At 41.7% G+C, this 16,428-nt stretch overlaps 2 protein-coding genes across 12 annotated transcripts in view; one reads left to right on the top strand and one right to left on the bottom strand.

Annotated features, from left to right (window-relative positions):
- LOC115243767 (potassium voltage-gated channel subfamily H member 6) overlaps positions 1–11,195 on the bottom strand; it is a 103,340-nt gene extending 92,145 nt beyond the window's left edge. For 9 of the 11 annotated variants that reach the window (XM_029820972.1, XM_029820971.1, XM_029820976.1 and 6 more), the window contains exon 1: positions 6,300–8,913. In XM_029820972.1, the coding sequence (XP_029676832.1) occupies positions 6,300–6,375 (76 nt within the window). In that variant the 5' untranslated portion in view covers positions 6,376–8,913. Of the gene's footprint in view, positions 1–6,299; positions 8,914–11,058 lie in introns of those variants that run through there. The other 2 variants (XM_029820975.1, XM_029820979.1) reach the window with 2 other exon arrangements.
- Positions 11,196–11,359: 164 nt separating this feature from the next.
- LOC115243808 (guanine nucleotide-binding protein G(I)/G(S)/G(T) subunit beta-1) overlaps positions 11,360–16,428 on the top strand; it is a 19,076-nt gene continuing 14,007 nt past the window's right edge. Inside the window, exon 1 of the mRNA XM_029821045.1 lies at positions 11,360–11,920. The gene's annotated coding sequence lies outside the window, so the exon portion shown is untranslated. The remainder of the gene's footprint in view (positions 11,921–16,428) is intronic.

Genomic DNA, 16,428 nt, shown 5'->3' on the forward strand with positions numbered 1-16,428 from the left:
CACTTAACAAGTCTGAAAGTTCTCACTTTCCTTTAAGTTTATTTTCAATGCGGAAAGATCTCTCGATACGCTCTGAATTTTTTCAAACGCAGAGTAAAAGCGATTTTTGACGTGTATTTGAAGACTAGAAAATTGACATATCTGATTGGACTTTATGTGCCAAGTTCGACACATGCGTGCTATTCTACGAGTCCGCTGTTGGACCTTTGTTTTGCCAGAATATAAAAGATCTCGCATCGCGAAAATATGCGAATCGTTCGGCGGTCGGCGACAAGTCCGGTGATTTATCTGTCGTTATAAATCCGCCATGACAAACACGACATATGGTTGTCACGTGGACAAAGCAATCCCTCGAATACCTTTATTAGGATTAGGAATATATCCACGCGATTATATAATGTTTCTACATTTTAAAATATTTTATTCTTGTCACTAGAAAATGGTCGATATAAATATATATTTGACAATCTTATTGGCTGTTTTATCATTGAGCTATTTTCCACTAACCTCGACCCCGAGATCGTCGATTGACGGTGTCCGCGCGCTTTTCGTCTCAGCCAAGTGGTTATTCATCAGCATCTCGATAGTAAGGTCATCGGGAATGAGACAATAAATGATAGAGATATATACACAAATTTAGTACGAGAAATTAAAACAACGTGGAATATTCGCGATTGTACATATATGTTCGCTGACAGATTCTCGTCTTCAAGTTCATCGGGAAAAGTATATAATAGTTGTCGTCGCGCAAATCATCGACACCCGTGGAAAAAAAAGAATCTGGCGGATGTTCTCGAGGAGAATTTTAAATATCCATCCTGGCGACTGTCCAAAGTTTCTGGACGAATTTACACACGCGTACATACGCCTGTCACGCGACGGAAATCGTGAGCGAGATCGCGCGAATTCGCCGGCAATTCATTGTGATTTCCGTCAACTCGCCGGAGTCATTGTCATCGGCAGAAACTTTCCCTCCGTTCTCTGTGGCAGGGGAAAACGGTCAAAGCCGCGCGTGACGTAGCAGTCGCCTCTTTGTACGTCGCGAGATTTTCGAGAGGTATAATACAAAAGTAGGTCACCCGCGAGACCCGAGGTCTCGCGCGATCTTTAATCGACCCTGGATCCGCTCGATTTGATAGATCAGTTCGCTACCTTGCGCTATGTAAATCTTTCCGAGATGCCCGGAGATGAAAAATCACGCACACGTACACACACACACACACACACACACACACACACACACACACACACACACACACACACACACACACACACACACACACATATGTCCTGGTCGTCAGTCGCGACAACAAGTAGTAAAAACAGAAAAATGAGCGATTACGTGAGTTATATAAGAAGTAGTCTAAATATAAATCACCGATCGCTGAAAGCTACATTAATGTTATATTACATAATTTCACGTGCACGTAATTTCGTGACATTTTTTCTGTTACGTTTCTCGATGATAAAAAATAGTGCTACGCAAGTAACGAAACGTTTTCCATTTTAGGCGAGGTGGAAAAGTGAATCAAACGAATATCCTCAAAGTTGCCGAGCGACGTATCGAATCAACGTCTCTAATGGAGATTTCCGAGTCACACGTTGTGCAGCGTGAACATTGAATGTGCAAAAGCGTCATGGAAAGCGAAAAGTTCAAAGGAGTTGAAAACGCGGCGAAACTTAAGTGGCTGATTGATCTGCCGTAACAGTGACTTTTAACGCTCGCAGTCGCGCGAGTGTCAGAAAGGACTTTCAGATGGCTAAATAAAGGAACGCTCGTTCTCTTCGCTTAAAGCCGATTATGCCAGTCTTGAACAACCAGCTGCGTTGAATCTCATTCTCGTTCTGTATTTATATTAAAACTATGATTTAAGGATTTATAATTTCATTAATATATAAATGATATAATAGGGAACGATATCTCTCAACATTGTTCGTGCAACACATAATTACTGAAATAAATCACATGTCGGTTTGAATCGACCATAAACACGCGAGCGCGATTCCCGTGAGTGACAGCGCGTCTATTGCCTCTGTCGACAAATAGGAATGACAGATCGCCGTCTATTGTCCCGTAAGATTAAGTAACTTCGAGATAAGAGACGATGGTAAAGCTCATCAATGAAATAAAAAAAGGATTCTAAGCGCCGCAATTGTCGACTTTTAATAGCCTCGTACACGAATAGGGAATTTGTAGGGAAGCTCCTGTGCCAGGTTCTCGGTGTCACATATTGTCGGTTTCTTATCCTCCGCTGTCTATCCTGTGTGCGTGCGCACATTTTGAATTATTTGCCAAACGAACGTAGTCTGTCCTTGACACATATGGCATTCGAACGCGACCGACAGAGAAATAAAAATTAACAATTTATTTGCAAATAAAATTACCTTTATTAATTTATAATTTAGATATTGTCTAAGAAAACTGTAATTTAATATCATTATTGATAACAAGAAATGTGACAAATATTTTTTTTTGATAATAACAGCAATAGGCTCAGAGTATTTTTTATTGTTAAATTTTATTAATAAACATGCATTAAAATTTAATAATAAAAAGTTTACGCATTAATAACCGCGTCATGGTTCTTATTTGCCAGTTTCTCCACTTTATATTATTATTTGAATGAAACATTTTTAACGATGAACTTTAATGTATTGTATTTTAGAATGCTTGTTGATCGGTTCTTTGTGCATACAAAAGGCAGGGCATATATGTAATAAAACACGGTAGACTTTTATATCGGAGTCGACTTTTATACGATGAAAAACGTTCTTTTCTGTATCTAAAGGTCAAAGAGGTATAACTTTGCTTTAAACTTTTACAAATTCCATCAAGTCCGGAGACCCTATTATAGCAGGAAAAAAAGTTAAGTGTATCCTTGGGGATCTTAGGTAGAGAATGCGCGGATCTAAGTTGGATCGAGCTTGGAAAACCGGCTGATTACGTTGCGGGGGAGTAAAATCGAACGGAATTTGACATTGATTCGGTAAAAAGATTCAATTTCTTAAAAGTTCGGCGTCGATTTAACCCTCAAAATTGTTAAATTTTTTACGTCACTGCAATTTACGGATCGAGAAACGGATCGACCCTGCGACGTCGTGTTCGATTATCGTTCAAGAGGACAGGTGAAGAGTATCGAGCACATGTGAAATGCGATCAGTCGTAAGGGTCGTTAGGTCGCGACCGAGAATGGTATGAGGAGAGAAAAAAAAAACGCGCCGACCGGGTGCTGTAGACGAGATGTCAGATTAGAAGCCACGACACACTTGACTGGCACATATACATATTTTTTATTGCATAAATTAGCGCACGAAGGTCTTCTCTCTGGAGGGAAGTTATAGCATTAATGCCTATTACCACACATCCTAACGCGACCGAGTCTGTCAAGCGTGATTTCGTCGCATGAACTTTCCCCGTGAATGTCGACGAATCGCGCGGAAAGGAGTGAAAATTGAACGAGCTTGATTGCTATCGGCGCGTTGACACAAAAATGACCTTTGACAAATAAGAATTCTTCGAGGAATTTATACTCTTTCGTGGTAAATATTGACTTTTTAAATTCCTTTCACGTTACTATGCAAGCGCCAATTAGTGTTTTTTCAAATTCGAGAGCCAATCTTTTCTCAGCTAAAATATGTTGAAAACTTTTAAATACTCGATATCGAATGTTACAACAATTGATATTTAATTCACGTTTTATAGAGTAGTTATTTTGATATTTAACGACGTTTAACATTCGCGATAAAATGAAAAATGATATATTGGTAGCAAAAAGCTTAATACTTGTACATTACCACATGAAGAAAAAATTGCGAAAACAAATTTGATCTTGTTGGGGGGAAAATTGCCTGTTGCAATATTGTAAAAGTTGTTGAATCAATATTGATATTGGAGAAATTTAATACATAAAATCGTTGTTCAATCATATTACGAGCTTCGCTTCTCTACCGTGTGCCAATAAACTTGACACCTTCGCGCTCGGTATAGTCTCATCGCTCAAGAGAATTCCAGCCATTTATTTAACGATTAAGGGAGACTAATGTCACATTCGCTATACTTGCCGTGTGACATTACTTACTGTGTAGCGTTGTTTATTAAATTAAACAAGAACCGAGGATTCTTTTGCAATTTGTGCAAAGCGATTTTGTTCATTGCCAATGTGTATTAGCAGTTTATGATCGCAACAAAAAGAAAACGTGTTGCTGAAGTGGAGCAACATCAGTATTTCGAAATTATCCAATTACATTACGAATCTCGACTTTGCTTTTGCTCCGACGTGATCAGTATTTACAATGACTTTGCACAAAAAATATCCTCAATAAAGTCGACTTGATTGTCGAAACATTTAAAATAATAAAAAATCTGGATACAAATTAATAATACACATATTAAAAAAAAATTGCATATTTTTTTCTCTATGTTTCTTATTTTTTTCTCCATGAAATGGGTTATCTGCTCGAAGATAAAAAATGCGGAATAAAAGCAAAGACGACAGCCTTACTCAGCATAAATTCTAATCCTCCATTTAAAGAATTCTCCGGCCTTCCTGAACGATTTAATTCCAACTAAGCATTGAGAAAATGCAAGCTGCAAAATCGCATTTACGGCTTATACATCTCGTAGCAATGTTTAAAATATGTTATTTTAGAAAATCATAGGAAAACAATATACATATATATAAAAATAATATGTAAGAAAATAAAAAATAATTTCTGTCTCAACAACTTCACTGAATATATATCTACAACGTTCCATATTTAAGTGTAAACGCAGATTTCTTTGCAAACTCAAAGAGATTCGATATTAACTACGCGCAAACGCATATATTAGCATTTAGTTATTGCAATGAGTTTGTACAGTATATCGCATTTTTGTCAGCTATACGATAATATCGCATCATAAATATGAAATAATTTAATGACAATTCAATCAGTTAACCTTGAGCTATAATATCGAAAAAATATATATTATATATGTGCCATATAATATTGCAAGCCACTAATACCATTTTACCAACCTCATAAACTCTGAATCTGCCTGTCTACAGTTGCAGTTTAAGTACATTCGATTTATAAAATTTTATGTATGCGTAAAAAGAAAATGGCCATTCGTGATTTTATTACCGATAAAAAATTATGAAGTACATCACATTTCTCACTCTGTGATATAATACGTGTATGCGCATCTTTATATTACACTGTCGTATATTAAGGTGCACATAAACAGAATATTCTTATCTAAACGAGCAATCCCTTCAAGGACTATTCTTGTCAGTAAATCGCGACTATGCAAAAGAAATTGTTGCTTGTCTCTATCATTCCTATATCTCTCTTCCCTTCTCGCAATCAATTCGATCCCCGTCTTCTCGCGCCCGTTCCTCGTCTCGCAAGGACTCGAAGCATTTCTCGAGTGATATTGCCAGTGACATGCATTGTCCCATTGTGACATAGAGCTACCCCTTTCCTCCATTTAATCGAGCCCTTCCACACTCATTTCGTATCATAGTCGGGATGTTTTACATAATATTGAAAATGAACCTCCAACTCGATGCCTGCACGTTCCGCATATTTCAAGCGAGGTATTCCTTAGTACTTCGATTACATTTTCGCGTCTGTCAGAAGAGACGAGAGAGAGAGAGAGAGAGAGACAGAGAGAGAGAGAGAGAGCAGACATACATTTTTAGTTTTGACCTTTGAAGCGAAAACCGGAGAACGAAAAGAGCAAAACGCAAGCGACATTTATATGTAAACGACTGCGTTAAAATTATGAACGTACAAAAATACTTTGGCTTTATCAAATTAATGTAAAATATGTTCATATTTAATTTCTACTTCTTGCATAATATTATCGTATAAGCGATCTTGAATACTAATCTCCTCACGATAATAAAATACCGAGTATATATAATATTATGAAAATTTATGATAATCGAGTGAGAAATAATATTCCGCACTCGCACCGATACGTTCATTAAAAATTTAACCCCCTCTTTGTCAGATGTACGTTTACCACGTTGCACCATTAAATGGTAAAATTACTGAATTAATCGGCACAAATAGAAACGTCATTATCATAATTTGTATAATCAACATAATGTTATGCAATGATATCGATATCGCCGAGTGAAAATGCGACTCTTACAGTTTTTATTTTTAATTTTTTTTTTTTTTTTCACGTAAACAAACTGTCCGCCTAAATTGATCGTCGCGGGTACGATTATTTTCCCACGATCATTTTTATCCGTCAAAAATATCGCGGTTATGGAAATTTATAGAGCACGCGATTTATCTCGGCTTACCGTGCGTATCGAACTTTCGGATGATGGTCTCGATGATCGTAGTTCTGGGCGCCACGTGACCTCGTCTAACAGGCATCTCAGGAACAGGATTTTCGGGTATCTGGACAGCCGAGACTTCCGCGTTTTTTGACCGTGTGACGTTAGGGCGCAATCTCGGGCCCTATCCCTAATGTATCGCGCGATAATTACTAAAGCACTAGGAAAAAACACTCGCGGCAAACAATGCACGAGCACGGTAGAAAAAAGCACAGCACGAGTTGAGCATAGTGATCAGCCGTAAGATAGTGTAACGTAACGCGACTTGACTTAACGAGGATAAGGAAAAGAAAGAGATTTTCGTTGCTATAATCAGACGAGATGATCGCGGGCGTAAATCAGCGATGCATCTCATCTGCTTGTCTCAGGCTTCTTAGCGGATACGAAAAGGCAGTGCGAGAAAGAGATCTGTTGTCTCCCTGTAGGTGCTCTTATCTCGCGTCTATTCGTCCGCCAGGAGCACCGAGATAGGTGGTCGTTGTTCTTGGTCTTGTTCGTCTTCGCGATATCGATACGTCACGATTAAGACTCTATCGAAGAGCGCGACTACGTTTGCGAAAGGCTCGACGCCACGTTCGTTTGGACCCAGAGTTCTCGTCTTTATCTAGATATCTGTCTAAGATCTTTAGCTTCAGGACGTCACGACGATACGGCCTTCTGCCGTCGATCCGGGGGGAAGGTCGGTACCACCTTGTCGAACGTTCGACATACGTGTCGCACGTGCACGCGTTGTCACTGCCGTGATGGATGCCGTGGCGCGTGTGTGCTCTTCAAGAGACGGGATCCACGCGAAAAGAACATCTATTTATAGCGTGGATTATACGGATCTCTCTCTCGCGGCCGGCGTTTTCGCGATTTCCACTGGACTGACGGTCGGCCTCCACGGATGGTCGCGTAATCGTCGTCGACGATTTAGGTAGAGCTACGACGATGCCTCCAACGTCGCTCGCCAACGGTAACGTCCGTCCTCGACGCGATTCCTCCTCTCTCGTCGACAAAGTCTCATATCGCGTCGATCGTCGTTCACAGCTGACACGCGCATCGAATCCTCGTGACTCTCAATTGACGATCGAGCGACCCGATATAGCCGAAAAATATTGACGCGACGGCGTCGCGATGCGGCGGGTCAACAACCTCGTGGCTTCGATCCTCGGGATGTTCGCGTTCTTCCTGACCGCAGGCACTCCTCGGCGATGCTCGCGGATCTCGCTGGACCTGACGGGATCGAGGTCAGACTTCACAATAGACGAAATCGCGGAGCGTGGACGTCTCGGTGAGGCGCATGACTCGGACATCTCCACGACGTCGTTGTTGAATCGCTCGGTCCACGAACGAAAGAAAGAGACGAATTCGTCGGAAACGGCTCGATTTCGCGCGATGAGTCGAGACGGCCGTGCGAGTGGGGATGGGCGTCGCGACGCCCAGGATAGAGTAGAGCTGTTCACGACGACGGTGAAGGCACGTGGTGTGTTTGCAGTCGAAGCGTTTACGCGAAACACCGCGATCGAATCGATTTTCCCGGTCTGGTCGTCCCGACGCGAAGTCGTGACACTCGCCGATGCTAATCGAACGTCGGGGTTCTCGCTCGTTCTCTCACTCTCTCTCTCTCTTTCTGTTTCTCTCTCTCTCTCTCTCTCTTTCTCTCACGTTCTCTCGCTCTCTGACGCGGCTGGTCAGCTGTGCATCTCCGGTCAACCACGGGGACAGCTATTTTTGTATTTCTTCCTCATCCTCCGCGACCATGCCCGACTACCGCCTTTGTCGCGGTCTAATCTCTCGGGGTATTCCTCGGCTCGCGTAGCCACGTCGAGGTCCGTAAAAAATCCGCCGCATGCGACGCTTCTCGCGAACGATCGACGTATATGCACGCGTCGAGATCAGATCGTTACGGAGGATGCCGTTGGAAAATTCACCGAGATTTTCGGATAACACATAATATAATTCGCGAAAAAATACCGTCCTTTATACTCTATTTCTCTCCTCTTCGTTCGCGTATTCGATTTTATCGCTAATCTATCTTACTCGATTAGATATCTATCTCTCGATTCATCAGCGCATCATCTCGCGATTGGTTTCTCACTATCAATCCCATGGCTCCTTCACGTGTTTACGGAAGCGCGTTATCTCCGTGCGCTGTCACACGCGAACGTGACCCACCACGCCTTCACGCAGACCGAATCGCAGGAGATACGATGCCCTCTCGCTGACCTCGCGACCCTCTCACGGGATCCTCTACCGTGGAGACACCTGACTTGCCCCCTATCACCGTCTCTCCGGCCGGCGCACTCCAGAGGAAGGTCGCCGAACACTGTTGCTCCGCCGCGTGCTCGTTATCTCCCTCTTACCCCGTCGCGGTGCACACGCGACGCATCTCTCGAGAGTCGCAACGTCTCTACGAGAACCCGAAAATTTCCAGTCGCCGATGACGACGTCGCGACGACGCGATACCCTCGTATCGCTTTTAGGAGACCCGGAGTCCCGCGGTTTGGCAAGTCGCCGTCGTGTGTTCGGTCGGAGAACTGATTCGCGCGAGAGGAGGCGCGAGACGGGTCGACGTCTCTTTCTCTCTCTGTCTCACTCCCGACGATGACGACGGCGGTAACGGCGACGGCGGCAACGACGACGACGACGACGCCGTCGACGTCGGTACGTAACAAAGGAGGCAAAGAGGGGGGCGGTCATGCACGGCGCCTGCGTCGCGGAATACATCCCCACCCAGGTTCACCCACCCGCGATCGCATACATATACTGCCACCTTTCCACCCCTCTGTCCGCAATCTTCCCCGCCGCACCGACCCCCGTCGTCCACTGATAATATCGATAAGGTTCCGCACACAGGCCCCCGCCGACCGCTCTCTTCGTTCGGCGCCCTTCTGTCTTCCGTCAACGGGGGTGACGAGCTTTGGAGTCGCCGCCAGCGGAAACGATGTACGCGCCAATCCACGAGGACATAATGACATAACGCGTCTTGTATTCTTGGCTTTTATTTCACGGTTTATTCCACTGCAACGCGACAACTCGCCTTCATTCGTTTCTATATGTTTAGAGCGGTGTTCTGCGTTTTAAATTTAAACAAAATTCGAGCACAGATATTAATTAAACATTATCTTTGTCACGAGATTTTGAAATTATCGACGAAAAATATTTCGATGGACGAATAAAAATGTTATTGGGTAATTTGGTAATAAAATATAGAGGAGATATATTTTTTGTTATATAAAAGACGCAGTTTAATTCGCTTAAAAAAAGATTTTCATAATAACATGGAAAGTATAATATTCCAATTTCATCTTCGTTAAAAGAAAATTGACTTTTGATTGTTGAGAGTGTCTGAGATATTTTATATATACAACAAAAAGAAATGTTATGCTATTGTGAGCGTGACATTATACATATAACAATCGCTTTCTTTCATATGATTGTTACTATACTTTATCTGATCGTATTCAACATAAAATAAAATAGATATTTCACTCGCGACATATAATATGAGTATATACAGTATTATGTAAATATAAATCACACATTAAAGAAATAAATTTTACTTATGCAAAAAAATATATAGTAGTACTGCTGTTATAAAATTATTATAACGCTAATAAAAATACAGTGCAGCACGCATATATTACGTATATAATTAAAAATATCTATTATTTTTTTAGTATTAATTTACATATTGCATGATACGCAAAAGTGTGTGTTTGCCAGCACGAGAAAATAGGATGGATATGCAAATCGATACGGATGTCGTATATTGTAGCGTCACTTTGCGCGAATATCTCTGTCGATAAACTTATCGTGGAATAGTCAGTAAGAGAATTGTGGGTAAGACAGAGACAGAGCTATTATATACCCAGAACAGATAAAGAGAATGTGATTTTACTAGCAAGATGAGAGACGAGAAAAATATATTATCTGCCGCGATAAATTTTCCCTCCTTTAAAGCCCGTGTCACACTACGCATTGCGGACTCGAATCGGATTTGGAGTACGGACTGCGAATCGTCATCCATCCAATCACAGCGAAGTAGCCAAGGATCTGATTGGATGATTGACGATTCGCAGTCCGTAATCCAAATCCGATCCGCGTCCGTAATGCGTAGTGTGACATGGGCTTAAGGTGATGCCGGACCGTCCTGTTTTACCGGCCATAATATTTTACTTTGCAGACCGAAATTTTTTTATTGATTACATGAAATAAGAAATCCATGCAAGCGCGTTTCATTTTTGGCACACATACCTCACAAGAAATAAATTCAAACAAACTCGACTCGTATTTACGTTGTATAAAAACATGTTTACATTGGCGCGACACATCTATTGTATATAGCTCCGAAACTGATAAAAGCGCACGTCAAATATTTTCTTTTCCAATACGACGGATTATCCGCCGGGTAATGTTATTATATAGCGTGGCCAAGAATATTATTTATTTTGAATAAATATCCGATTCGATCAACGCGTCGTACATGAACACTTGGCGTCTATCGATGACTTTTGTCAACGAGAAATATATTTAAACTTAGTCTACTCTCTGTCATTACGTAAATGTCAAAATTAGAGACGATCATTCGCGCAGGTAAATCGATCTCGAGTAATCGATGCAGCGTGAAAAATGGTAAGAAAGCGAATGCGGGTAAACGCGCGTAAAAGTTTAAACTCGATCCGCCATTACGCGAATCGCCAAGCGCACACACGATCGTCTTATATCGCTCTGCACTTACTTTAAAATCCGCCGACGTCTTGAAAATCTCCGCCGTTCTCTCCCTCCTGACGTCGTCCATCTCACGTGGGACACCATATCGTCGAATTTTCTGTCACAGCGCTCGCGCGATTCACGGAAAATCGGAGAGAAACGCGCGACATCACCACTCGTCGCCGGGTCTTTGAAAAATGGCATGGCCGTCGCGCCGAGCGACGCTCGGCGGCGCTCGGTGGCACTCGGAGCCGCTCGGCAATCTTCGGCAATGTTCGGGTGCCGGCGCTGCGGCTCGCGGCTCCACGGGGTTCACGAGAGTCGATTCACGGAGCCCCGCCCTGCCTGCCGCCCGCCAGAGCCGTGACGTGAAGGTGCAGCAGCCGCAGCAGTAGCAGCAGCTCTGCTCGTTTCGTTCGTGCCGAGAATTTTCGTGTGTCGTCGAATGAAAACAATCGCCGACGTACGAACGTCGCGCATCCCGAGACGTTGACACGCGCCGCACTGTGTGCGCCCCGTCGTTGATAACGTCCACGTATAATCGTCGCTCGTCGTCGTCGCTGTCGCGTCATCGTCGTCGTCGCCGCCGTGTCGTCGCGATATCTCGCCGCGACAGTTAACCTTAAAGAAAGCGGCGGGTGCGGTGGATAGTGTTTCCCCTCCGAGGAGGTAGAGCGGGTAAACTCGAGTCGTCGGTACTCGAGACGGAAAGGTGTGACAAGGAAAGTGCGTAGTCATCGATGTGAGAGCCGAGGACGGCGAGCAAGAGCAGAGGGAGCGAGTGCGAAAGCGGAGAAAGAGAGAGACAGAGAGAGAGAGAGAGAGAGAGAGAGAGGTCCAAGCATTTTGCCGGGAATTCCGACGATCGCAGCTCCGTCAGGGAGCTCCAGGTATGTAACATCGGAATTCTGACATTCCGGGCATCTCGCGACTTCCGGATGTGTCGCTCCTCCGGCCGAGCCCGCCCGGCCGCCCTTCGCGCGACTCGATAACCGCCATCATGGCGGTCGCCTAGGCCTATACGCTCCGTGTCAAAAATCTCCTCCGTTTGCCGTTTACGTGTGCTTTCGTTCGTATCTCGCGCCGACGACTTTCTCACGCGACGCCGATTCCATCGCGAGAACGGAATCGTCGAAGGACGGGGATCGTTCGACCTCGCGTTCTTAAAATGACGACGACCTCTACTCGCGCTTATCTTTTTTTCTTTTTTTATTTTACTTGGAGGCGCGTAAAAGTCGCTCGTGTACGCGACTCTCTCGTCGCTTCGATTTCCCCAGGTTCGTCGTAAAACATCGCGACGATACGATACTCGGAGTCGCTTTCTATTCGCGAGGGTCACTCGGTATAATTCGACGTCGGGTTAGCACGAACGAGTACGCCGGAAATAGATCGAGCGTCGCGATTACGGGATGCATTATCGATGGGATCATTGATTGGAACGAACGGGCTTCCACGAGATATTTGTACTCTCTCGACTCTCGAAAAAAGAAAAAAAGAAGTCAATGAGTCGGCCCGAGATCGATAACGAGATTTTTCCTTTGGATTTCACCTTCGTTAAAGAATTAATAAGAGAAATTATCGACGAAAGCATCGACCTGTCAATATTGATTTGTACCTATGTACGCTGGTTTATATTTATATTATCTTTTGCTCATAAAATGATTCGAATTGTTTTCACGAAGATATCATTGATATTTCGACCGATTTATTGTTATTGACAGAGTCGAATGGATTATTCCAAGTTTCAGATCGTATAAAGGAAGTGACCAATACATTTTCAAACGGATCAATGAATTTTTATATTACGTAAAAATATCTCTCGCATTAAAAAAATAATCGCGTTGTATTTGATTGAGCCTTGAGATTGCGCGAACGTCGATGCTCTCGTCTTCAGGAATGTTCGCCTGTCACATCGTCCCGGAGGTGTCCGGACACACACCGGTTCTCCTTCGACGTCTCTGACGTTTGTTTGACGACGACTCGGATTATCTCGAGGCGCACAATACGCGTAACACAAGTCGTTTTGCATATACAGGGTGTCCCAGATATGCATGTCTAAAATGAAGGTGTGAATTCAGTAAAAAACGTCAAAACGAGAAACTTTTTTATTTGACACTTTGATCAAATCTCAAAAATTGCACTTTTCCAAATCAAAATTTAATAAAGATAGGGTGTCCCTATTTTTATAACATTCAGATTTTAAAAGCATAAAATTCATTAATCAAATGATAAGAATTACGTTTTAGAACATTATGAAACATAATTCTTATTGTTTGAGTAATGATTTTTATGCCTTTAATACCTGAATTTTTGGTAAAAATAGCAATACTTCATTTTTATTAAATTTTTATTTGGGGAAGCGCTATTTTTGAGACTTGACCATAGTGTCAAATAGAAAAGTTTCTTGTTTTAGCGTGCTGAATTTATTCCTTCAATTTGAACACGTTGATCTGGGACACCCTATATACCGCAAAAGAAAAGTTCGCATTTCTTAATCAGCGAGATAAATTTTTGCGCGTTGTGAAAAATGCGAAGGTTTGACCAAAAAAAAAAAAAAAAAGAATATTCGCAATATGACGATTTTACACATCTTTAATTTTTTTAATTCTTTAATCCAGTAGAATTTTATATAACTAATTGACAGGAATAATTATCACTTATTTATTAAATTATAAAAATATTTTTATTTAAGATTGATATTTGTTAAATGAATTAATGAGATGTATGTAATCACATATTAGAAGTATAGTTATTAAAGTATAATCAGAAAATTATTCAAGTAATCAGAAAATCGTAAATAAGAATGATAAAGAATAGTGCGATTAATCAAACGTTTTTCTTTCTCTTCTTATGATTATAACTGGTAATTTCTACTGTGCCTTTTGCGAAATATTCATTCCGAGAACGGAAAGTGTGATGCAATACAAAGTCTGTGAATTTTCTTACATAACAGCTGCTGTTTATCAGCTTGATTTCTGTCAGAAGATTAAATATACATATATACTGGATTCGCATTCCTTATCGAGGCAATCAGCATCTTTTACAATATGGGCGATTTTATTGATTAAAAGAATAGTTTATATCGAATTATGTTTAAGTAATCGGTATTACTCTAGTAAGTTTTCTTTAAGTATCATAGATTATTCGATTATCTTTCTGACAATAAGAAAATCTAGCGAATTTCCCGAAAGCATTTCTTCCACGCAACAATTAGCTTCTTCAACCGGACGAGTAATATTTTCTTTCTCTTTATTGTTATCGCTGTAACTTTTATCATGGATATTCAACAACTATCTCGCTTACGATTATCTGAGTCATGCGCTCGGAGAAAGATGAGCAATAGCGAAAGCTTGACACGCGACCCGCAGTTCTTATGAGAGTTATCCTCTGCATTCTTCGAATAAGACAGACCTTTCAGGTTAATGATCGCAATAAACCAAGTCGAAAATAACAAATGGATAGACAGACATAGACAATAGACAAAGAACGAGCGTTATAGGTGTCACGCGGGATTACCGGGGCTTAGCTTGACGCGACAGACGCGAAGAAACGTCAGGCGACGTTTGATCTTGGCAAGTAAATGGGGGAAAAAAAAATTTCTTGCGACTCGGCGTCACATTCCGTCTCGCGATTGGCCGACCAATTGCCGGCCGCAGCTGTCTTAATCGGCTTTAATTGCTCCGGAATATAAAGTTGTCGCGCGCGCGCTGGAGACAAGTGGCGTCTTGAGTTCAATTGACAGCATTCCACTTGAGACACATCGACAATGATGTGCGTTATCGATACTGCTACCGATTGGCCTAGGCGAGGAATGATTTTTGATTCTTTCTTTTTTAGTTTTCACGAGATCGTCGAAACGCGATGCGTTTGATGAGAAAAATATCTCGCACGTGTTTCAATGCACCTTTACATCTCATCTTATTATAGTATTTCCGTAATCATGAATTTATTCATAGAATCGTAAATTATTTTATAAAAACTATTTTGATATGAATATTGAATTTTTTATAATAGTTTTCGTTAATTTTTCCGTAATCATGAATTTATTCATAGAATCGTAGATTATTTTATAAAAACTATTTTGATATAATTTTTTATAATAGTTTTTGTTAATTTTTAATCTTGAATTGTATCCTTGACATTTTACGTGCGCAAAATTTATTTTAAGAAATTAAATTAGTAAACTCTCCTGAATCTATATATATATTTTATAAAGATAGTTTTGACTTTACATTGCGAGTTGAACATTGTTCTCAGCTGCGACTATATTTGCGTAGTGAGTTAAATCCATCCGGGACTACTGTTATCCCATTCTCGTGTGCGGTTCCGTATAATTTCATCGTGGCAGATAACGTCACGTGCGTCGAACGGCGGCGGCGATGAGTTTTGTGCATGTGTCTCCTCGATAGGAAACACTCGTCGAGGAATCTCTCGAACGACGATCGCGGTCTACAGGACGGTTAGTATGTCGTGCTACTTAATAGATGCGAAAGGGTCAACGTGTTCAAGCTGGATGATGTGTCTCAATGTTAAACCCTTTCTCGATCCCTCAGTTATCAGCCCTTTTTCTCCCTCTTATGCTCGTGTCCTTTTCTCTCTTCTATTCGTCACCGTGCTATCGCCCCTTCTAAGGATAGCGAGTAATCGAGACAGAACTTGATAAATCAATTGCAGCATAACAAAATAGGCCAGCTTGTTAATTTAACACTTGCTTTTTGTCAATTTTTTTTGCCCTCCGTAAAATTTATTTATTATTATTATTATTATTATTTATATATTAATGTATTGAATGTAATGTAATATACACGGTCCAGTTGTACCTCGAGAATGCGACCAATCAGGAGTCGAACCGTTTTTATCTTCGCATTTCTATCTTCGTATTGTGTGTATTGAATGTAATGTAATATACACGGTCCCAGTTGTACCTCGAGAATGCGACCAATCAGGAGTCGAACCGTTTTTATCTTCGCATTTCTATCTTCGTATTGTACGACGGGACGGTTTTTAATATAATCAAATTTTTTTATCGTCCGCAAGTTGGCTCTCTTTGTACGACGCCCACGCGATAACACGTTTAAAAAAAAAAAGGAGCATCCTGTTAGATATTGCATTAGGTCCTAATATAGAAACGAGGACGTCTCCCTCGGCATCTAGAAATTAACGGACAACCGATGGCGCCACGCGGCCTGCCCCAGGTTACTTTTCTGACGTCACAACTCACCTTCTGACGTCATTTACCTGTACGTCTTCCTCTCTCCCTTCTTCCCGTGCGCCGCGTCGGTCTCTCTCCTTCGTCTTAGGATTCGATGACCCATGCGTGCAACTCCATTTGTATCCAGCTCGCTATTTCGGTGCGTCGAGATGAGACAAACGCTACTAAAAAAAAAAAAAAAAAAAA

Source organism: Formica exsecta, unplaced genomic scaffold (assembly GCF_003651465.1).
Source record: "Formica exsecta isolate Colony F162 unplaced genomic scaffold, ASM365146v1 scaffold733, whole genome shotgun sequence".
Lineage (NCBI taxonomy): Eukaryota > Metazoa > Arthropoda > Insecta > Hymenoptera > Formicidae > Formica > Formica exsecta.